The sequence below is a fragment of the Schistocerca nitens genome, chromosome 5 (assembly GCF_023898315.1).
Source record: "Schistocerca nitens isolate TAMUIC-IGC-003100 chromosome 5, iqSchNite1.1, whole genome shotgun sequence".
Lineage (NCBI taxonomy): Eukaryota > Metazoa > Arthropoda > Insecta > Orthoptera > Acrididae > Schistocerca > Schistocerca nitens.
This window is the reverse complement of record NC_064618.1, coordinates 469,726,213-469,751,611: the sequence shown is the minus strand read 5'-3', so window position 1 is coordinate 469,751,611 and position 25,399 is coordinate 469,726,213. Positions and strand designations below refer to the sequence as shown.

Here is a 25,399-nt window from a genome sequence, read left to right as displayed (position 1 = left end):
CCCGCCTTTCGCTCTCTCAAGGAGCGGGCCGAGCAGACGCCATTATCATTCCACACGCGTTGTTCTGAAAAATACAATGCTCCTTTCAGCGAGAGGGAATTCCTCGCTGCCCTCGCCGATTGCCCTGATACAGCACCAGGACCAGACTGCATCCACGCGCAGATGCTGAAGCATCTCTCCCGGGACTGCCAGAGACACATCCTCACCATCTTTAACCGCATTTGGAGCGAGGGCGTGTTCCCGTCGCAATGGCGAGAGGGTGTTATTGTCCCCATCTTGAAGCCCGGTGCGGACCCACTGCCGGTGGACAGCTATCGTCCCATTACCCTCACCAACGTTTTGTGCAAATTGCTCGAACGTATGGTGGGGCGGCGTTTGTGTTGGGTCCTTGAGTCGCGCGGTCTCCTCGCTCCATCCCAGGGTGGCTTCCGTCGGGGCCGGTCTGCAGCGGACAATTTGGTGCGGCTGGAATCTGCTATCCGTACGGCCTTTGCCCGCCGTCAACATCTCGTTGCTGTATTTTTTGATCTGCGGAAGGCGTATGACACCACATGGAGGCATCACATCCTTGCTACATTGCATGAGTGGGGTCTTCGTGGTCAGCTCCCGGCTTTTCTTCAAACCTTTTTATTGCGCCGCTCTTTCCGGGTGCAAGTGGGTGCCGCCTCTAGTTCATCTTATATACAGGAAAATGGGGTCCCGCAGGGCTCGGTGTTGAGCGTCTCCTTATTTCTAGTGGCCATTAAAGGTCTGGCTGCAGCCGTGGGGTCGTCGGTGTCTCCTTCTTTGTATGCAGACGACTTCTGCATCTCATTTGGCTCCACGACTACGGGAGTCGCCGAACGCAGGCTGCAAGTAGCCGTTCGCAAGGCAGCATCATGGGCTCTGACTCATGGTTTTCAGTTCTCTGCAACCAAGACTCGCGTTATGCACTTCTGCAGGCGTCGGACGGTCCACCCTCATCCTGAACTTTACCTCGATGGGCACCTGCTTGAAGTGGTGGACACTTGCCCCTTCTTAGGACTCGTGTTTGATGCCCGGCTCACACGGGTTCCTCATATTACTCAGCTGAAGCAGAAGTGCTGGCGGCACCTCAGCGCCCTCTGCTGCCTCAGCCACACTTCTTGGGGTGCGGATCGCTGCACGCTGTTGCGATTGTACAGAGCCCTTGTGCAGTCCAGGCTTGTTTATGGGAGCCTGGCCTATGGGTCTGCATCGCCCTCAGTGTTGAAGTTGTTAGCCCCATACACCACTGTGGGGTTCGGCTTGCAACTGGCGCTTTTCGTACGAGCCCCGTGGATAGTCTACTGGTGGAGGCCGGAGTTCCCCCGCTGCGGATTCACCGCCATAGACTGCTCGCCGACTATGCTGTCCACGTGCATTGCTCACCGGGCCATCCCAATCGTCGCCTGCTTTTCCCTGTCACGGTCCTCCATCTGCCCGAACGGCGACCTAGGTCTGGGCTTTCCATAGCTGTCCGCGTCCAGTCCCTGCTGTCGGAACTGGGCTCATTCCCTCTTCTGCCTCCCTTCCGGGTCCGTGCACCTACGCCTCCCTGGTGTTTGCCCCGTCCGTCCGTCCGTCTGGACTCGGCACAGGGACCCAAGGACTCGGTTCCGCCTGTGGCCCTCCGTCGCCGTTTTCTTGCGCTCCTCGCCTCATTTCCGGGCTGTGAGACTGTCTACACTGATGGTTCCCTGGTTGATGGTCGCACTGCCTACGGTTTTGCTCATGCTGCCCATGTTGAACAGTGCTCCTTGCCGGCTGGCTGCAGTATTTTTACTGCCGAGCTGGTGGCCATATTGCGCGCTCTTGAGCATATGCGTTCCTGCTCAGGTATGTCCATCGTCATCTGCAGTGACTCCCTGAGCAGCCTCCAGGCCATCGACCGCTGCTATCTCTCTTCTCCTCTGGTGTCCTCTATTCAGGAGTCTGTTTCCACCATTACCCGCTCTGGACGTTCGGTGGTCTTTGTTTGGACGCCAGGTCACGATGGCATCCCGGGGAACAAACGTGTCGACAGGCTGGCCAAAGGGGCTATCGACGCCCCAGTTTTGGAGATCGGCCTCCCGGCTCGAGATCAGCAGTTGGTGTTGCGCCGTAAGGTGCTTGGGATGTGGGCTGCTGAGTGGCGTGGCCTGACATCCCCGAATAAACTGCGGGCTGTTAAGGAGACGACCGATGTGTGGCGCTCCTCCCTACGGGCTTCTCGCAGGGACTCTGTAATCCTGTGTCGGCTGCGCATCGGCCATACCTACCTGACGCACGGCTATCTTTTGCGTCAGGAGGATCCCCCCCTGTGTCGGTGTGGGTCCCGGCTGACGGTCGCCCACATTTTATTGGAGTGTCCCCGACTGCGCACCCTCTGGCAGTCTTTTAATCTCCCAGGCACTTTGCATTTGGTTTTATGCGACGATGCCTCCATGGCTGATGACGTTTTAAATTTTATCCGTGGTAGTCCTTTTTATGGTTCTATTTAGGGAGGTCCTGCACCTTTCCCATTCTGTGTCTTTTGTCCTCGCGTCTCTCCAATTTTGTTGCTGTTTTGTTTGGTGTATAGTCGGATGATTGACTCTTTCCCTTTTTTTTTGTCTCGTGGTCAGTCAACCAGTCTCCGGCCATCTTCTTTTCTTCTGATTCTTTCTGTCTGGTGTTCATCTGTACTCTTCTTGTTTGTAGTGTTTGTTGCTGCATTTGTGTTCTTTTAGTGCCTGGGAGGGAGTCTCCTCCCCCCTTTGGTTTTTACCTGCTCCGCGAATTTGTCTCGCCTGTTTTTGGATTGGGGGACCTTAGCTGTTTAGTCCCCCTTAAACATCCCACCAACCACCACTTCTTTGGTGTGTTAGTTGTTTTTCTCACTGTCTCACAGTCTTCTTGCAAACACACAATATAATTTACTCCCTGATGTTTTCTGTGCAGTCGTAACTGCACCACTATATGGGCTACACTTGTCGGTGTAGACTAACCATTCTGCATGTGCGCATTGACAGTGCAACACCTGACCTGCTGCCCAGGGGAAAATAAGAATTAATGGCTTGCTATTGCCACATTTACTTGGACGTACTAACCAACCATAAAAGCATAGCTATAATTATTAGTCTGCAAATGAAGTAAATACTTAAACTTCCTGGCGGATTAAAACTGTGTGCCCGACCGAGACTCGAACTCGGGACCTTTGCCTTTTGCGGGCAAGTGCTCTACCATCTGAGCTACCGAAGCACGACTCACGCCCGGTACTCACAGCTTTACTTCTGCCAGTATCTTGTCTCCTACCTTCCAAACTTTACAGAAGCCCTCCTGCGAACCTTGCAGAACCAGCACTCCTGAAAGAAAGGATACTGCGGAGACATGGCTTAGCCACAGCCTGGGGGATGTTTCCAGAATGAGATTTTCACTCTGCAGCGGAGTGTGCGCTGATATGAAACTTCCTGGCAGATTAAAACTGTGTGCCCGACTGAGACTCGAACTCGGGACCTTTGCCTTTCGCGGGCAAGTGCTCTACCATCTGAGCTACCAAAGCACGACTCACGCCCGGTACTCACAGCTTTACTTCTGCCAGTATCTTGTCTCCTACCTTCCAAACTTTACAGAACCTCTCCTGCGAAGTTTCATATCAGCGCACACTCCGCTGCAGAGTGAAAATCTCATTCTGGAAACATCCCCCAGGCTGTGGCTAAGCCATGTCTCCGCAGTATCCTTTCTTTCAGGAGTGCTAGTTCTGCTAGGTTCGCAGGAGAGCTTCTGTAAAGTTTGGAAGGTATGAGACGAGATACTGGCAGAAGTAAGGCTGTGAGGACCGGGCGTGAGTCGTGCTTCGGTAGCTCAGATGGTAGAGCACTTGACCGCGAAAGGCAAAGGTCCCGAGTTCGAGTCTCGGTCGGGCACACAGTTTTAATCTGCCAGGAAGTTTCATATCAGCGCACACTCCGCTGCAGAGTGAAAATCTCATTCTGAAGTAAATACTGATGTAATGTTGTTCAGTACATTGTCCTCAGACACCTAAAAATCTGTGGACTTATACTCCTAGCACCCTGTGTGTGTGTGTGTGTGTGTGTGTGTGTGTGTGTGTGTGCGCGCGCGCTGTTTTGCTATCTGAATTTGAATTTTAATAGTAGGAACGTTTAAGTTCAAAGCAAAGGATCTTTTTGTTACTATACAACAGATGATTCACATGATGTAATAATATTACACTAGAATAAAGTACAATAGATATTGGGTCTCTGACAATGCCATTCCTGTGAGGGATGGGGTTTGATTACTCTTCTTGGTGCATAGTATACTGACAAAAAACCATACTTGATTAAATAGAGAAAATCAAATTAACATTTGAATGCATGAGAGTTCGTACGTTATAGGACACTAATCAGTGCCAGCTTCACTCAGTTAGAGAGGAATATCATGTCGTTCTGAACAGTTACAACTTATCAGAACTTAATAACTTTCTTTACTGTACAAGCTACAGATAAGTCCTATTATTCCTCTGCATGTGCACGCATGAAATTGGAGGAGTGCCATTCAACAACTTCTGACAGGTTTTAAAATCAAGGACCTACACATGACACACTACATTACCTCTTTCCAAAACTACAACTATAGTCATTACAAAAGTGTCAGCAAGCTTGATGTACTAATAACTTACATACTAACAACTAGTATTACCGTATTTACTCGAATCCAAGCCGCACTTTTTTTCTGGTTTTTGTAATCCAAAAAACCGCCTGCGGCTTAGAATCGAGTGCAAAGTAAGCGGAAGTTCTGAAAAATGTTGGTAGGTGCCGGTACAACTAACTTCTGCCGTCGAATATATGTAACACTACACAGGCATGCTTTGCAAGCACAAAGCCAAATACTGGTGCCAAAATCTCTGCGTCAGTAAATAAATAAAAAAAAGGTGGAAGACGAGCTTTTTCTTCTCCGCCCCGATTTTCGACCACTGCATTTTCATACATTATCCAATGAAGTAAATACAAATGCCGTATTGTTCATCTTCGAACGTAGCAGCATTTCAAAGTACTACGAAAATCCGACTGGTAAGACTGTTTGGGATGTTTGTCAATATGGCCAACTCTACGTTCCGAATTTTTTCCTACCTGTGAGAAGAGATGGTTGCTAATAGGAACTTTTATGAATTGTGAATCACATGCAGTATTCTCTTCACCATAAGAATAATACGAATATAAACATTTTTCCATGTATTCTTTCGTGTTTGCTGCTATCTCGTTTAAATCCTGTCTACGAAACTAGAGTGAGACAACAGCAAATGCGGAAGAATATACATATTATGTCATGTTTGTATTTGTATTATTCTTATGCCTAATAGTGATACAGTCAGAAATGAAGCACGGAAATTGACTAGATTTTTAATCTAAGATGACTAATTTCTGTGCAGAATGTATTGTACTAAAGAGGCGTCTGCAAAGATTTTCAAACGGAGAAAATTTTTTGCTGAACTCTCGTTCAGAACATCTTCTATCATACGCAGTCTATTATTTGGTTCTTGTTGATCATTATCAAAGAAAGCAGCAGTGTAAGTAACAACAAATAGCAGTCTCTTGCCATTGTCTCGCTAATGAGACGATTCCTCTCTCTCCTTTTAATTGTATGCGGCGGTAGCGTGCACAAAAGCAAGCCTTGCCGCGAGCGACGACAGGCCGTAAACACTCATTATCAGAATGCGACAAACAATGCATGACACAGTACAGTAATGCATTTTCAGCTTAGAGTGACGGAAACACCTGTAACAAAGAGAACGGCACTTATCAGATCAAAGAAAAATAAGCAATCAGTTCAAACCAGACGAAGCATGTGAAAAAGGAAGGTTACCCATATAAATACGGACGGAGCTCCTGACGCTTAGCAATGGCTACCTGGTAGAGCTTAACTGCTAAGCTTACGACTCGAACCAAACGACTGTAGTTGTATCGTCATTCATTCGACCTAAATTGTTTCTCATATTACAATGGACCAAATTTGTTTCGATTTGGAGGTGCGGCCTAAAACTTTTCTCTCCCCTTGAATTTCGAGTCTCTAATTTCTGGTGCGGCTTAGATTCGAGAAAATTTTTTTTCCTTGATTTCGAGTCTCATTTTTCAGGTGCGGCTTAGATTCGAGTAAATACGGTAGTCAAAGTAACACTCCTTGGGTGTACAACCAAACTCTTCCAACCACGTGTAATTTTCCAACTGTCATAAGAAAAATATGTAAGAAGCTGGACACCTTGGTGTTTCCTGTAACAAACTTTTAACTTAGGGTTACACTAATACAAAATTGAACTAATACACTAATACAAAACGTACCCCTACGTTAGGCTGCTCCAATGCTGCCCTATCGGGTATGGGTGCCCGCGAGTACCCATCAGCTCATTCACAGACAGATGCAAGTGGTGTAGGCAACCAGCCAGGCAGCACAATTGCATGCATGCTACGCATGTGCAACCTTCTTGGCAAGCCCTGGCCGCCTGAGCTCAGCCAGTGGTCTATGATAGTGTATGCTGCAGCCCAGCTGCAAGACTGGCCATGCATCACCCATTCACTCATGCCTGCCTGCCCTGTGCACCTTGCTGTCTGGCTGCTCTAAAGTGGGCATGCAAGCTGGACTAGCCTGCCCTATGCAGTAGTAGAAGGTCCACAAAACGGGAGTAAACATGCTAATGGATTTACATTTCCTGTCACTATGAAACTTTAAAATCACATTGTCATGAATCACTGTTCATTTACAAAAAAAAAGTTTACTTTCTCAATGAGTAATCATGTTCCCTGCTAGTTAAAATATGATACGTCACATTAACAGTACTCACATGCATCACACAACTGTTAAATTCAGCATATAGCTGATGTGAAGCACAGATATTGTCAATAGGGGCTTAAGTGTTTCGGGGGTTCCCCTGTCCCTCAACTCCTCCTCCTCCTCCTCCTCCTCCTCCTCCTCCTCCTCCTCCTCCCCCCCTCCATCCTACTCACCTGACCCTCTCCCAACTCCTGCCCCCTCCCCCCCCCCCAAAAAATAAAATCTCTCTCTCTCTCTCTCTCTCTCTCTCTCTCTCTCTCTCTGTGTGTGTGTGTGTGTGTGTGTGTGTGTGTGTGTGTGTGTGTGTGTGTGTCATTCGCTAACTTATAGGATACAGACTAACGTATGCTGAGCTGGCAAAAGTCATGGGATAGCTCATAATGTAGTGTCAGACCTCATTTTGTCCAGCTTAGTGCAGCAACTCAATGTCGCATGGGCTTCACAAATCATTGGTAGTCCCATGCAGAAATATTAAGCCATGCTGTCTCTATAGGCATCCATAATTGTTAAAGTGGTGCCAGTGCAAGAACGGAGCTCTTGATTATGTCCCGTAAATGTTTGATGGGATTCATGTGGGGTGATCGTCAAGGCCAAATTATTCGATCAAATTGTCCAGAACGTTCATCAAACCAGTCACAAACAATTGTGGCCTGGTGACATTGCACATTGTCATCCAAAACAATTCCATTGTTGTTGGGAACATGAAGTCCAGGAATGACTGCAAATGGTCTCCAAGTAGCCGAACACAACCATTTCGAATCAATGATCAGTTCATTTGGACCAGAGGACCCAGTCCATTCCATATAAACACAGTCCATACCATTATGAATCCACCGCCAGATTGCACATTATCTTGCTGACAACAATCACACCATCAGCTCTTACCAATAGAAATTGGAACTCATCTGACCAAGTCATAATTTTCCAGTCATCTACATCTGCATCGATACTCTGCAAGCCACCATATGGTGCGTGGCAGATTATACCCTATACTAATCATTTCCTTTCCTGTTCCACTCACAAACAGAGCGAGGGAAAAACAACTGTCTGTATGCCCTAATTTCTCATATCTTATCTTTGTGCGCAATGTATGTCGGCTGTAGTAGAATCATTTGGCAGTCAGCTTCAAATGTCAGTTCTCTAGGGTCCAACCAGTATGGCTACGAGCCCAGGAGAGGTGCTGCAGGCGATGTCGTGTTGTTAACAGAAGCCCTCATGCCATAGCGCATTAACACCAATTTTTGCCACACTGTCCTAACAGGTATATTCATCTTACATCCGACATTGATTTCTGTGGTTATTTCATGTAGTGTTGCTTGTCTGTTATCATTGGCAACTCTACACAAATGCTGCTTCTCTCGGTCATTAAGTGAAGGCCATCAGCCATTGCATTGTCCATAGTGAGAGGTAATGCCTGAAATTTGGTATTCTCAGCACACTCTTGACACTGTAGATCTCAGAATATTTAATTCCCTAACAATTTCCAAAATAGACTGTCCCATATGTCTAGCTGCAACTACTATTCCATGTTCAAAGTCTGTCACTGTGCCCTGGCGGGTGTGAATAGTCATTTGAAAGCTTTCATTTGAAAACATATAAACAATAGGCCACTTGTAGATAGTGGGAAGACAGAGCTCGTGACATTGCCAAACCATGATGGCCACTAGACCATAATGTCGTAATGTAGGGAGAGATGTGAAAAGGAGGATTAAGGAGGGATAGTGATCTCACAGGGACACTGCACATATGGCACAGTAAAACGTGCATATTTTCAGAGGGAGGGAGGGGTCAAGGAGGAGGTGGCATTTATGCTGGCCACGGCCATCTTGCCAGTGCAAGTAACAACACTGATCTGTTACTTGAGAGGCTACAGCCATTCTGCCAACAATATGAGATCCAACGTGGACATACCCAAGCTCCAAGTGTGCGACATCAGCTCAGTGTACCATGTGGAGAAGGACCTTGGCCATTGCGACTGTTTTCAGACTACAACTTGGCAGAATAGAAAACTTTTCCCCAACTTGTCCAACACAACACATGAAAACGATGTGGCACTAACAGCAATAGTACTGGTTGGGTAGTAGATGAGAGTTTGCTAGTATAGAAAAGAAAAAGACACTATGAAATGAGATTTTAGGTATGAAACCACGTGTTTCTCTCACATTGGTTTCAGCAGTAACCAGATACATTGTGCATCTGCTACAGGTTTTCTTGTCTCTTGAGAGATGAGATCAGGAGTCCATGGTGGATAGTCAGATACAGGGAATTGAACTCAGGTATTATGAGCAGTGTTAGGGACATTGGTATCTTTAGTTCCGATATTCAATGGTAATATTTGTGTTGGCTGAGCTGAGAAGCATTTGTGAGGCAGATTGCAGTAGGATCATGCAGGAAGAAAAGACTAAGGTATAGAAAAAAGGTTTCATTAAATGGCCATCGATAACAGGATACTTTTGCAATAAGATACATGTTTTAATGCACAAAAACCTCAGTTAGAATAATTAGGGGAAACTGAACTCAGTTATCAACTGCAGAGAGTAATGGTGTTTGAAGTGTAATTCATACCATTGTGAGGTTGAAGATGGGAGGTTTTTATGCTTCCTAATGCATTGGAATGTATTGAATTTAACTGAAGATGGATCCACGGGAATTTTGGCTGGTGGGGTGTCAAATGGCATGATACTGCTTCAGCCTGTCAAAATGGGCAACTGTACTACAGTCTGCAGACTGTATCTTGGCGTCATAGATGACATCAACCACAAAGTCTTGTATCATCCTTTGTAGGATGGGGAGAACTTCTTTGTCGTTCCCTTTCCTGCTGTTGCATTTCTTAATAAGACCCAATCACCCTCTCAGTTGGGCAGTAGTACACCTCCTTTATTACCTCTCTTTATCTGCTTAGCAGTTGCTTTAATATTATTATTTTGAACCATTTCTCAAGTAGTTTAAGTACTGTGGCTAGTCTGCTAACCTTTGCTTGAACTGATCCCTGTGGATTGTATGCCTAATTCAAAAGGGGAATTCATTTCCCCAAGTGTGAGTCTCACGGGAAGCGTGCAAGGGATAAGTCCCTGCAGTCGCGCTGTTCATCTGTGTCCTCGGTGGCTCAGATGGATAGAGCGTCTACCATGTAAGCAGGAGATCCCGGGTTCGAGTCCCGGTCGGGGCACACATTTTCAGCTGTCCACATTGAGGTATAACAACAACACCTGTCGGCAGCTGAGGTTGTCAGTCATCATTGATACATTCTACCCTGGATTTTCCATTATTTGACAGCACGTCTGTCATTTTTTTTCTTCACCTCAGCAACAACAGTAAAATGCTTTCCTTTAATTCTAGGAAACAAAAAAGTCGCACGGGGCAAGGTCAGGTGAGTACGGGGGCTGAGGAATATGGGTCATATCATTTGTGGTCAAGAACTGTCGTAACAGATGGGGCTGTGTGAACAGGGGCATTGTTATGGAAAACCAGTCACCCGACTGCCATTAATCAGGCCGCTTCTGCTGCGAACTGTTGTGCAATCTTTTTAAAACTTCCAAGTAGAAAGCCTGTGTAACTGTCTGGTTCTGCGGGAAAAAACTGTGAATGGCTGCCTCACCTCCTGTCCCCCCCCCCCCCCCCCCCCCACACACACACACAAAATAAAAAATCTGCATTGGTTTAATGTTTTATTTTATCTAATAAACTTTCATGGGACAAGGCAAACTTGAAAAATGTTCAGAACATTTCAGGACTCTTCTTCCAAATCACAGCATGCTCCCATGCAGTCTTGTTCTTGTTCGGCAGTCAACAGTCCTGGCATGAATTTAGCAGGCACCTTTTTCTATCCCAGATCTTCTGTCAGAGTTCGCTACACTGAACTCTAAATCATTCTCAGCAGCTCCAATTTCTTCGATGGCCGTCATCGATCTTTTTTGATGATAGCATGAATGTTTTCAAGCTTTTCATGTGTTTGGGCCATGGAAGGACAACCAGACTGGGGTTTATCATCAATTGACATTTCACGATTATTGAAACAGAAAAGCCACTCAAACACTTGAGTTTTCCCTCAGAGCATCGTCCTTGTATGCCTTTTTAACATTTCAAGAGGTTTTATTCCACTTTTTCTGAGCAAAAACTAGAATCTCACCACTGCACGCTGTTTATGAAAATCAGCTGTTGCAAAAATGATAATCACACAAAGCAGTTGTCACTACAAACTCAGCCGGAACTAGTTCTGACCTCATGTAACGACAGCACTCAACTTACTGACTCTGGAATGTTCACTCTATGCGCTCCTAGCAGCAAATTGTGGTACTACAAAAGCTCTGCCCACCAAAAAATTAGTTTGGTTTCTTCTGGGTGCCCCCTAGTATGGCTTTCAAGGTACGTCATTTAATGTAATCTTGCAGAATACTTGTTTCTCCATAAGGTATTTGTGACTTTATAGCGATGTCGCCTCCAAATTGGTTTATTGTATCAGTGCTACCTAAAGTCAATGCTGCCCTGAAAGTAACGCAGGAGTATTTCGCAAGAGTGACATCAAGTTTTGTCCCCTTTTTTCTGAGCAACTCCATCTCAAAGTCATACTTCCGTTTATCACAGCACAGCACGTTCCTAAAGTACTGATAGTCTGGCTGCAGTTCACGAACATGACAGCAATGCAGCTTCAACACCTGCTTTCTGCCATGCAGCTTCAACACCTGCTTTCTGCCAGGGGGCAAAAGTATTAAGCTCACCTGAGTACCCCTGTCCACCAAAACTCTAACTGGTTTGCCCAAATGTTACCTTTTGCCACCTCTGTCGACCTGTGAAAACTAACAGTGTTGACTGACCTTAATGGGAGTGCATAGTGTTGGTAATGCTAGTCCTTCTGCCGTTGCCCTGACAGGACATTCCATCTAAAACTTTGAAATTCTCCCCGACTTTGGTTTGGTCTATCACGTCACCAGTGGCAATCCATACTAAAGTGGCTGCTTTCTCTACAATAGGTGCAGCAAGGAGTATGACACATGTTGGCTATGTGGCTTAACTGCTTGCAGTGCCTACAGTTCATTCCAATTGTGAACATGCAACAGGAGTCATTGTCATGCGAAGAAAATGAGGCTAAACAACAAGCCTCTCTCACCACTAAGAGATGGAAAGCTTCTTGCAAAGGCGAGAGTCACCACTTTTATCTCCCTACCAATCTATGAGTCCATTCCCATAATAAGTACATCTACTGCCTGAGCCTGTGCTACCTCATGCAATGCATCATTTCCTGTTTGGTCTGACCCCAGTGTATGTTCATGGTATGAAACCAAGTGTATATGATTGGCAGAAGCTTAAAAATCTTCTCCTGACCACTGTTGAAGGATGGACAGCTTGTCCCGATGACAAATCGTGCGTGTAGGTCTACTAGGCTGCTAGCCCCTAAGCTAACACATTAAAACTGCCAGCTTTTTTCAAAGTCTCCATTGACTCAAAGTATGTTCAAGCATCTGCTGACAGCTTCAAATGCATCTCCTGACAACTTCAAACGCATAGCATTTAATTGAAACTTTGACAAATTTGGTTAATGTCACACACATGTAGCCATATTTTCAAAGGTCTTAACAGGAAAGGAGGAAATGAAAGTAATGGCAGGAAAAGCGTTCACTACTCTGGCCTGTAATGAACTCCTGTTACTTGACACTCTGGTTGTGTTCCTGCAGCCAGCACATTATTCTTTTCCCACACATGGTTATACAAGCATGATGTGGTAAATTACTCTGTTGGCATCCTTCTCTAGACCAAACTGCCTTTTTGTTGAGATAATGTTTGGATCCAGCCTGCCATGAGATATAGTGCTGAAGTACCAGTGATAAGAAATTAAAATGCAAAATTTTCTTTTAACTGACATAATGTAGTCTCGGTATCCCGTAGACTGGTGATGGCTTGCTTAGAACGTATTAGCTGGAGTTTGTTTGGACCCAACATCTAGATTCCTATAGTGGACCATAGTATGTCACTTCTAGATATATTATGAGCTTAATGATGTAATCAACAACAAGTACTTAAAGTGGGATGTGGTATAGCTCTGTAAATAACTAATTAATTAAATACAACTAGCAGAAAAGGAAAGAGTTATTGGTAAAGTAAATTACTTTCATTTACAAACTAATAATAAAATATTAACAACAGACATACACTGGTAAGCCAGAATATTATAACCACCTATCTAATAGCTGGTACATCCACCTTGCAACAGATAGCAGTGGTGACACCTTATTGCATGGAAGCAGTGAGGCCTTGGTAGGTCACTGGAGGAGGTTGACACCACAACTACACACACAAGTCACCTATTTTCCGTAAATTTCGGGGAGGGGGCGATGAGCTCTGATGCCATGCTGAATCTGACCTCAGAGGTGTTCGATCAGGCTCAGATCTGATGAGTTGGGGGGGCTGACATGTCAATTGGAACTCACCACTTTGTTCCTCGAACCACTCCATCACACTCCTGGCCTTGTGACATGATGTATTATCTTATTGAAAAATGCCACTGCCATCAGGAAACATGATCATCATGAATGGGTGTACATGATCTGCAACCATTGTACAATACTCCTTCGCCATCATGGTGCATTGCACGATCTCCACTGGACCCATGGATGCCCATGTGGATGTTCTCCAGAGCATAATGGAGCTGCCACCAGCGTGTCTCTGTTCCGCAGTATAGGTGTCAAGAATCTGTTCTCCTGGAAGGCGACAGATTCATACCCTTCCGTCTACGTGATGGAAAAGGTATTGGGATACATCAGAACATGCAGTGCTCTACCATTCTGCCAATGTGCAGTGCCGGTGGTCATGTTCCTATTTCAGTCGTAGTGTTAACAATGGCATGTGCATGGATGGCTGTGGAGGCCCATAGTTAGGTGTGTTCAGTGAACTGTTTGTTCAGACATACTTGTACTCTGCCCAGAATTAAAGTCTGATATTACTTCCACCACATTGTGTGACCTGTCCTGTTTTACCAATCTGCACAGCCTACGACATCCGACATATGTAATGAGGGGTGGCCGCCCAACCCCATGATGTCTGGATGGGGTTTCACCTTGGTTTTGCGACTTGATGAAGACATTCACCAGAGCACTCCTCAAACATCCAACAAGCTGTGCAGTTTCCGAAATACTCATTCCGAGCCTTCGGATCATCACAATCTGCCCTTGGCCAGAAACAGATAGATCGCATGATGTCCCCATTCTATACACAGACAGAAAGCTCACTTATGCTACACTGCTGTCATGTGGAGAGGTTCATATCAATAGTAGGTTGGTGGTTATAATGTTCTGGCTGATCCGTGTACAGTCAGTGGCCAGACAGATAGCTGTAAATTAGGTTACAAACTGTAAATTAGGTTACGATCATGTGGTCATAGGAGCTCAAGTACTAGGAGAGCAGATATAAATGATTATTGCTGAGAAAAAAAGTCTTCAGACATGGGAAAAACTAAATAGAAATGGCATACCAGATGACTAAAAGTGTCTACAACAAATTATACTTATTTTTAATGCCAAGCTTAGACATTATGGTGCAGTCATTTGACCAGAGGTACTTAACATAGCAGAATGCTTTACAAAGGACAGAATATGTCCGAATGGAAATTGGAAGCCAAGAAAAGAACTATTTATGGCCCAGTAAGAGAGAATTCCAAGTTAAGAAGGTGGCACAACGATGAACTGTAGCTTTATAGGGAAAAGATTAGACACCATACAGAAAAGGATTGTGTTCCATGGACATACAACATAGATGAATCTGAATGGACTGACCAAGTAGATTTTTATGTATTTTGAGGACACAAAAAAAATTAAAGGACACTGGCTCACTGTGGTTAACTAGGATCTTCAGAAAGTGGAAATTACCATTTCAAAAATAAATTTGGAATACACCTGTATTTAAAAGAAAATCCAAAGTTGAAACTGGCAAGATGTGAATTGAAGAAAGAAAGGAGTCTCACAGATAATGACTGAGAGAATACTAGGTGAGCCGGCCGCGGTGGTCTCGCGGTTCTAGGCGCGCAGTCCGGAACCGTGCGACTGCTACGGTCGCAGGTTCGAATCCTGCCTCGGGCATGGATGTGTGTGATGTCCTTAGGTTAGTTAGGTTTAAGTAGTTCTAAGTTCTAGGGGACTGATGACCACAGCAGTTGAGTCCCATAGTGCTCAGAGCCAATACTAGGTGCAAGCTACAGTTCAAAGAAAGGCTTAGTTGAAATAATGAGATCCACACTTAACCAAACCAAAAGAAGTAGAATATAAATTACTATTGTGGAATGTCACAGTAGAAGACACAAAGTTATGAAATGCACCCAACAATACTATAATGACACTGTCAGTAAAAGCTTATGATTTGGCTGGGATTCCTCATTGATTACAAGTTCCTAACATCAGAGAATGTGCTATTTTGACATAAATGACATACTGTCTTCAGTATTTAGTAATTAACTTATGTTCTTTTCTTTTCTTCTTTTTCCATTTGGGTCATCTAAGGACCATGCACCAATTTCAATGCTTCCTCCTTTGTTCTTCTTTCTCCTTCCTTCAGTATTCTGTCATCTTCTCATTGTATATCCTTTTTCTCTCCTCAGACCATTTTGACCCTGTCCTCTTCTCTCTCCTGCCTTGGAAACCTTCCATTTTTAACACTTTCTTCTTAAAAATCTCTTTCCATTGCGTCTTTTTACTTCTGTTGTTTCTTTCCAAAACTTTTCTAACTTCTTGAATCCAGGCTATTGTTGACTTCTTGAATCCAGGCAGTTGTTGAATTCTTGCCTCAAAGATATTTAAAAATCTGTTTGGTTAACCTGTTAGTGTTCATTCTGCATAAATGTCCAAAAAATAGCATTCACCTTGGCCATAGAATTCCAGTTATGTTTTCTATGTTGCGATATACTTCTTTATTATTTCTTAATTTCCATACCTCTGCATTTCTTAGTGGACCAAGTATTTTTCAAATGACTCTTCTTTATAGGACTTCAGGTTTGTGTAATTTGTAATCAGGATTGCCACAAGTTTCCCCAAGTGAAATTTCCCTGATTTCCAGACAATTTTTGGCATTTTTCCCTGACAAATTTTGAGATCTCAAGTGTAAGTAAAAACGTAAGTTGACAATCCGTCTTTGCAGCTACGGCACAAGAGCCAAACAAGGAAATATCTGAACACAGCTTACAAGGAGATGGCGTTCCCTAATGTGAGCAGAAATCTTAAGTACTAACATCAACATCTTTTGTAATGAACTGTTTTTAGGTGGAGAAAGCAAGCCAAATGGGATACATGTTTCATTAAGACCATTGAAGTTATTTTATTTCAATAAAACGAAACATCGATTTCAGAAATAACATCAGAAAGAAGTAGGCCTCTTGAAAGAAATGTATAAGGCGGGGAAGATTTGTGTAAAGTAACACTACCGTATTTACTCGAATCTAAGCCGCACTCGAATCTAAGCTGCACCTGAAAAATGAGACTTGAAATCAAGGAAAAAAATTTTCCCGAATCTAAGCCGCACCGGGAATTTGAGACTCGAAATTCAAGACGAGAGAAAAGTCTTAGACCACACCTCCAAACCAAAACAAAGTTGGTCCATTGTAACATGAGACACAATTAAGGTCGAATGGATTAAGATACAGCTACAGTAGTTTGGTTCGAGTTGTAAGCTTAACAGTTAAGATTTACCAAGTAGCCATTGCTATGTGTCAGGCGCTCCATCTGTATTTATAGGGGTACCCTTCCTTTTTCACGTGCTTCATCTGGTTTGAATCGATTGCTTATTGTGCTTTGATCTGATAAGTGCCGTTCTCTTTGTTATAGGTGTTTACGTCACTCTAAGCTGAAACTGCATTATTGTAATGTATCATGCATTGTTTGTCGCATTCTGATAATGAGTGTTTACGACCTGTAGCCGCTCGCGGCATGGCTCGCTTTTGAGTGCGCTACCGCCGCTTACAATACAAAAAAGGAGAGGAATTGTCTCATAAGCGAAACAAAGGCAAGAGACTGCTATTTGTTGTTACTTACACTGCTGCTTTCTTTGATAATAATCAACAAGAATCAAATAATATACTGTGTATGATAGAAGATGTTCTGAACGAGAGTTTAGCGAAAAATTTTCTCCGTTTGAAAATATGTGCAGACGCCTCTTTAGTACATTACATTCTTCTCAGAAATTAGAGTCATCTTAGATTTAAAAATCTAGTCAGTTGCCGTGCTTCATTTCTGACTATCACTATTCAGCATAAGAATAATATGAATATAAACATGACATGATATGTATATTCTTCCATGTTTGCTGTTGTCTCACTCTAGTATCGTAGTTTATTAGGCAGACTGGATTTAAATGAGATAGCAGCAAACACGAAAGAATACACGGCATTATGTTTACATTCTTCTACCCTTTGCTGACGCAGAGGTTTTGGTGCCAGTATTTATCTTTGTGCCTGTGTAGCGCTCATATATTCGACGGCAGAAGTTAGTTGTGGCGGCACCTACCAACATTTTTCAGAACTTCCGCTTACTTTGCACTCGATTCTAAGCCACAGGCGGTTTTTTGGATTACAAAAACCAGAAAAAAAGCGCGGCTTAGATTTGAGTAAATACGGTATACGTGAATGCCGATAAAGTGTTGGTTCTACTGCGTTCATTTTGTCGGTTATTACCGACTGAGTTATATCTATTATTTTACAGATATTATGTAAGTTTTCTTTTGAGAAATATTTGAGTTCAAACCACCAGTGATAGCCATAATTTTCAAATTCTTATCATCCGTACTTTCTAATATATAAACTACTTTCAAAGTACCAAAATGTACTACAATAAATAAAATGTCTATAAAATGCTGCACTGCACAACGAATTTGCAGTGAGCAGATGCAGTTTCTGAATTTCATCGACTGTGGCCACTGGCCTGCCAAGGAGCACAGCAGTCCTTGGTCCATGGCTAAATCATGAAAATCCACTGCATTATGCCACATACAAACAGACCTGGCCTGCTGGCAGTTCAGTGAGACTAGATCGATGGACAGGACCTGTACATCAGTGGGAAACAAAGGGCTTCAGATTGGCAGGCCCCAACCATTAGAGATAACCACAGAAATGGCCTGCGATTTTGGCCTGTCGCAGAAATCTACTCATGTAGCCAGCTATCCAGGAGTCACAGACAGCATGTCGATGAAATGGGACTGCAGTGATCAATCCATGCAACAGATCACTTGTGCAAATACTCTGAGAATCAATAATAATGAGGATAGGTAGCAACTCACTGTAAAGATGATTGATGAACCACAGACAGGCATGTAGAAAAGACAATCACACTCTCACAAATAAATTTCGGTCGTAGCCATTGTCAGAAAATGAGAGCACATGCACATTCACACAATCACTCACACACAACTCAGGCACACATGACCACCATCTCCGGCCGCTGCATCTACAGTCTCTGAGAATCAGATCCAAATAAACCACTCTTCACACCTCCCTGCCTCTTGCCAGCAGCAACTAGGCCAGCTGCAAAAAATGGTGGCAGCACTGACTGCAAGCTGACAAGAGTGGCTGGAAGGGGAGTAGCAGTAGTAGGGAAGCGATGCGTGCGTGTGCTCAGGTACACCCAACCAATGAAAATGCACGACATCTCAGTAAACAAACCATTTCATCTACTGAGACAAAAACGAGATTTTTCCGGGTTTTCTTCTTCTTCTTCTTCATCATCATCTTCTTCTTCTTCTTCTTCTTCTTCTTCTTCTTCTTCCCCTGACACATTTGAAACTCCCTGATTTACAGAAACTGTGGCAACCCTGGTAATTCAGTACTAAACTTTCACTTGCATAAAGACCTTCTGGTTTTACTAATGTGTTGTGCTATATTTTCAAATTTTTAAACAGAGACCTTTTCTTGCAAAATGTTCCTGGTTATTATATTTTTTTTACAACACCGTCACATAAGCATTTCAAAGTACAATGTCATTTTGATCAACCAATTGTTATCTGCAGGCTAAAGGCATATGCTGCAAGGAGTTTCCAGTGTTGTTGACAACAAAACAGAAACTGCTTTCAGCATGTACAAGGACACTGGCTGATCTAAACTGGTTATAGGATTGTGAAATGCCCTTCTGACAGTGTACATTCCATTACAGATTAAAATGTTGCTTCTAAGAATTATACACGGGTTATGGTTAGGCCATTCTCAGCCATATAATTTCCTAAGGCTGGCAATCCAGTATGGTATGTGGAACTTTTGTTTTGTTCATGACTGTCGAATTGAGTAATTCAAGATCCAAGAACTTAAAATCGTACAGAAATTAAAATCTAAACAAGCAATATCTTTGTGCAAAAGGCCATTGAAAGGCTCAATATTTTGATCACAATACAAAACTGAGTGTGTTTTGTGGTAATCCAGCAATTTTTTCATACACAATAGTAGAGGGTAGATTCTATGCTTAAACCCAATTTAAAAAATGACAAAGTTTTAAATACTTATCTCTTTGTTGTGGCAGCAAGGTCTAAAAGTAATCTCTGAAAACTATGGAAATAAAGAGAAACCTTAATCTGGATTATATAACAATGATTTGAACCACACTCCTCAAATGTGAGTCCTTCTATATGGGTGAAAGATCTATATGGCTTTCCTGTGCTCATATGTGCTTACTGTGAAATATGTGTTACCTTTATAAGAAACACAGTTTAAGAAACTGTGTTACACTTATGGTTATCAAGATTGCGTAAAATAGTAATAGTTGTGGTTTCTCTTTCCAGGTTTACGCTGAGGCATCATTGGTATTTCCACTTCTGGTTGGTGAAACATTCGCCAAGCAGTATCATGCCACAAAAGAAAAAACTATATCTGATGTCTGAAGTAGTATTAATTTTTGTGAATAACAAAAGAAATTTTAACTTATTGCTTCAGTTTATCATTTTTATCTAAAATATAAGACTTCTACATAAACAGAATATTTTTTGAAACTTCCTGGCAGATTAAAACTGTGTGCCTGACCGAGACTCGAACTCGGGACCTTTGCCTTTCGCGGGCAAGTGCTCTACCATCTGAGCTACCGAAGCATGACTCACGCCCGGTCCTCACAGCCTTACTTCTGCCGGTATCTCGTCTCCTACCTTCCAAACTTTACAGAACCTCTCCTGCGAAGTTTCATATCAGCGCACACTCCGCTGCAGAGTGAAAATCTCATTCTGGAAACATCCCCCAGGCTGTGGCTAAGCCATGTCTCCGCAGTATCCTTTCTCTCAGGAGTGCTAGTTCTGCTAGGTTCGCAGGAGAGCTTCTGTAAAGTTTGGAAGGTAGGAGACGAGATACTGGCAGAAGTAAAGCTGTGGGGACCGGGCGTGAGTCGTGCTTCGGTAGCTCGGATGGTAAAGCACTTGCCCGCGAAAGGCAAAGGTCCCAAGTTTGAGTCTCGGTCGGGTACACAGTTTTAATCTGCCAGGAAGTTTCATATCAGCGGACACTCCGCTGCAGAGTGAAAATCTCATTCTGGAGAATATTTTTTTTTTTAATAAGTTAGGAGTAAAGGTAACAACTTACTGAGTAGTAGACATATTGAGTCTTTAACAGGCACACATGCCAGACTGAAAACTTTGGTCCATAGTGCTCAGAGCCATTTTGAAAACTTTGGTAGCTTTCAGACAAATCCTTTCTCGAGCTAGAGTTCTGTGTGCGTAAGTATGTTTGTGTTTGTGTACTCGATCACGTTGTCCAGAAGCTAATGAAATTAAGTTGTAAGTTTCATTTTTTTGTCTGTCAACAATTCAATGCCCCTGCTATTTAGTGAATAGTTACCTTTACTGCTAAATTTATTTAAGTTCTGCCAGAATGTACCAGAGTAACATAAAACTTAATTTTTTTCTTCAAAGTTGCCCTTTTCTTGTGGTTCTGTTGCACCAGTATGCACAGTAAATCACATAAAAGTTGCATATGTATTTCTTTCAACTTCTTAAATTTGCAAACTGTAATGGACAAGGAGCTGACAGTACATAATTTCTAGTAAGATTAACATTTAAGAGGATATTTGGAAACAACAATTAAAGTAACAAGAAGGTACAGCAATGAGATAATACATATTATAAACCTGAACAGAAATATAGAAGGAGACAATTCATAGACCCAGATCACAGATAAAAAACTATTGAACGCATTGTTGATGACTCATTAAAGGAAACTTATATACAGGTTGATTATAATTAAACTTTCAAACCACTGTAGAAATAACACCAGTGGTCAGAATAACATCAAATTGCAATGGAATATTATCGGAGAAGAGGGAAAATGTATGGCAGAAGGAAAATAAATTGTTACAAAATGTAGCAATAAATGGTGCTGTAAGCATCATAATTTAATAATGGTCGCCTACAAATGACAAATGAATCATACAACAATGCCTAAAGTGTACGTATGATGCTAACCAAACTGTACTACTCATTATGCATAGCTGTACAGGTGTGATGCTGTTAGTTACGTAAGCCCATCCACCACAGCAAGGTCATATCACGTCGGATGGGAAAAATTGGTTTTAAAATTGTCCTGAGGCCAAAAACCACATAAAAAGCATCAATCACATCGGTTTGTAATTGTCCTGATGCCAAAAACTGCATAAAAAGCATGAATCAAAATCAAATCGGATTATTAATTTCCATGAGACTGGCGCAAAGCATGTTCAATATGCTGTCCACCGTTTTCTGCAACAAGTTGAAATTGAGAAACAGAATGTTCCACAACTGAAGTGTTTCCACGGTCATGTTCAGAACGTGTTGTACAATGCATGCCTTCACTGCAGCTAAGTTTGTATTCAGAACACTGAACACATCATCTTTTAGACAGCCCCACAGCCAGAGGTCACACAGATTAAGATCAGGTTATCGGGACGGCCAGGCTGTCGGGAAATGGCATTTGATAATTATAGCATTTCCGAAATGGCACTTCAGCAGCTGCTTAACTGGATTTGCCATGAGCAGAGGTGTGCCATCTTGCATAAAAATGGTCCCATCCACACTGTTGGAGAGCTGGTTGCACAAAAGACACTCATAGCGCTTATCAGTGGTACAGGTAACAGGACTGGAAGTACCTGTCTCTTCGAAAAAATATGGCCTTATCATAAATGATGCTGTAAAGCCACACCGCACAGTGACCTTTTCTGGATGAAGTGGTACTGGTTGATTTGCGTGTGAATTTTCCATTGCCCATACTCAACAATTCTTGTATTGACATATCCTGTCAGATGGAAGTGGGCTTTGTCTATCCACAAAATCTCCCACGGCCAGTCATTGTCCACTTCCATGCGAGCAAGAAATTCAAAAGCAAAGGTGTCTCTTGCCAGCAGGTCAACAGGAAGCAGCTCGCGCACATGGGTAATTCTGAGTGAATAGCAAAGAAGGATGTTTGTAGGATTTTACGCACCATGCTCACGAGTACGTCCAATGTTTGGGCAATTCACTGTGCACTACACATTTGCATGCCACCACTTGTCACCTCCTGTAGTGCTGTAGCCACTACTGCCACTGACATCAAATCAGTTCGTTTCCTCCCTCCACCAGGTTGCACACCAAAAGGATCCATCTTTTTGAATTTCCGAATAATTTTCTCCAGATCCACAGCACTCATCAGACCAATGCCTTTTTCCAAACCCTTCCGTGTCTGAAACTTCTGCAGAGTGATGTGTGCACAGTCATCATTCTTGTAATACAGATTTACAATCTGAACACTCATGCATTGAGACAGTCAAGGCGAACATCGCAGACGCGAAAGGAGGAAAAGCCGTGTACCCGGCGTGTTTATACCAACTTCAATGAGTCGTATGCATGACATGCATTTTCATTTACTTATTATGACACATACAGCGCCATTTATTGATCAATTTTCACACTATTTTTTTCCTTCTGCCATACGTTTTCCCCCTTCTCCAATTATATTCCATTGCAATTTGACTTCATTCTGACCAATGGTGTTATTTGTACAGCATTTTGAAAGTTTAACTTTTAATTATAATCACCCCATATATAGGTCTGTCTCGTGTGTGTTCGATCACGTTGTGTAGTAATTGTGCTGATTAATGATGACGTTTAGCACATGTTCTATGAAGACAGAAGTTAGGTGAAAGGCGTTCCATGAAAGATTCGACACCAGTTGTTTGTGGGGACGATTACAGTGTTAATAATGATAATGGAATAGTAGAATAATCACTAATACAATAAGAACAGTTCATAAGGTATGTCAACACTGTGCTTCTTTCCTCTTGCACTAGTGCAGACGCATTGGAACAAAAACACGTGCACAAAAATTAGTGCTATATGCATGTGTGCTCTTGCTAAACCCACATCCTTTCGTCTTTCCCTCTCCTTCCCTCTTTCCTGATGAGGCAACAGTGTGTTGCGAAAGCTTGAATTTTGTGTGTGTGTTTGTGTTTGTTTGTGTGTCTATCGACCTGCCAGCGCTTTCGTTCGGTAAGTCACATCATCTTTGTTTTTATAACATTCCACGTGGGAAAAATATATCTAAAAACAAAGATGATGTGACTTACCGAACGAAAGCGCTGGCAGGTCTATAGACACACAAACAAACACAAACACACACACAAAATTCAAGCTTTCGCAACAAACTGTTGCCTCATCAGGAAAGAGGGAAGGAGGGGGAAAGACGAAAGGATGTGGGTTTTAAGGGAGAGGGTAAGGAGTCATTCCAATCCCGGGAGCGGAAAGACTTACCTTATGGGGAAAAAAGAACAGGTATACACTCGCACACACACACACATATCCATCCACACATATACAGACACAAGCAGACATATTTAAAGACAAAGAGTTTGGGCAGAGATGTCAGTCGAGGCGGAAGTGAAGAGGCAAAGATGATGTTGAATGACAGGTGAGGTATGAGTGGCGGCAACTTGAAATTAGCGGAGATTGAGGCCTGGTGGGTAACGGGAAGAGAGGATATATTGAAGAGCAAGTTCCCATCTCCGGAGTTCGGATAGGTTGGTGTTGGTGGGAAGTATCCAGATAACCCGGACGGTGTAACACTGTGCCAAGATGTGCTGGCCGTGCACCAAGGCATGTTTAGCCACAGGGTGATCCTCATTACCAACAAACACTGTCTGCCTGTGTCCATTCATGCGAATGGACAGTTTGTTGCTGGTCATTCCCACATAGAATGCATCACAGTGTAGGCAGGTCAGATGGTAAATCACGTGGGTGCTTTCACATGTGGCTCTGCCTTTGATCGTGTACACCTTCCAGGTTACAGAACTGGAGTAGGTGATGGTGGGAGGGTGCATGGGACAGGTTTTACACCGGGGGCGGTTACAAGGATAGGAGCCAGAGGGTAGGGAAGGTGGTTTGGGGATTTCATAGGGATGAACTAACAGGTTACGAAGGTTAGGTGGACGGCGGAAAGACACTCTTGGTGGAGTGGGGAGGATTTCATGAAGGATTGATCTCATTTCAGGGCAGGATTTGAGGAAGTCGTATCCCTGCTGGAGAGCCACATTCAGAGTCTGGTCCAGTCCCGGAAAGTATCCTGTCACAAGTGGGGCACTTTTGTGGTTCTTCTGTGGGGGATTCTGGGTTCGAGGGGATGAGGAAGTGGCTCTGGTTATTTGCTTCTGTACCAGGTCGGGAGGGTAGTTGCGAGATGCGAAAGCTGTTGTCAGGTTGTTGGTGTAATGGTTCAGGGATTCCGGACTGGAGCAGATTCGTTTGCCACGAAGACCTAGGCTGTAGGGAAGGGACCGTTTGATGTGGAATGGGTGGCAGCTGTCATAATGGAGGTACTGTTGCTTGTTGGTGGGTTTGATGTGGACGGACGTGTGAAGCTGGCCATTGGACAGGTGGAGGTTAACGTCAAGGAAAGTGGCATGGAATTTGGAGTAGGACCAGGTGAATCTGATGGAACCAAAGGAGTTTAGGTTGGACAGGAAATTCTGAAGTTCTTCTTCAATGTGAGTCCAGATCATGAAGATGTCATCAATAACTCTGTACCAAACTTTGGGTTGGCAGGCCTGGATAACCAAGAAGGCTTCCTCTAAGCGACCCATGAATAGGTTGGCGTACGAGGGGGCCATCCTGGTACCCATGGCTGTTCCCTTTAATTGCCAGACATACCAACAATTCCACGTCGGAAAAAAATATATCTAAAAACAAAGATGATGTGACTTACCAAACGAAAGCGCTGGCACGTCGATAGACACACAAACAAACACAAACATACACACAAAATTCTAGCTTTCGCAACCAACGGTTGCCTCGTCAGGAAAGAGGGAAGGAGAGGGAAAGCTTGAATTTCGTGTGTATAGAGGGAAACATTCCACATGGGAATTATATGATATGAATATAATAGAGGGAAACATTCCATGTGGGAAAAATATATTTTTGATTGGAATGACACCTTACCCTCTCCCTTAAAACCCACATCCTTTCGTCTTTCCCTCTTTCCTGATGAAGCAACCGTTTGTTGCGAAAGCTTGAATTTCGTGTGTATGTTTGTGTTTGTTTGTGTGTCTATCGACCTGCCAGCACTTTCGTTCGGTAAGTCACATCATCTTGGTTTTTTATATATATATATAAGTTGCTTACACAACTTCACTCAGAAACGATCAAAGATTAATACTCTCAGATTGGACAGATTTGG

General features: G+C 43.4%; 1 protein-coding gene across 1 annotated transcript in view; it reads left to right on the top strand.

Moving 5' to 3' along the window:
• LOC126259935 (probable deoxyhypusine synthase) overlaps positions 1 to 19,666 on the top strand; it is a 66,562-nt gene extending 46,896 nt beyond the window's left edge. Inside the window, exon 9 of the mRNA XM_049957030.1 lies at positions 19,525 to 19,666. Within this exon, the coding sequence (XP_049812987.1) occupies positions 19,525 to 19,623 (99 nt within the window). The 3' untranslated portion in view covers positions 19,624 to 19,666. The remainder of the gene's footprint in view (positions 1 to 19,524) is intronic.
• The last annotated feature ends 5,733 nt before the right edge of the window (positions 19,667 to 25,399 follow it).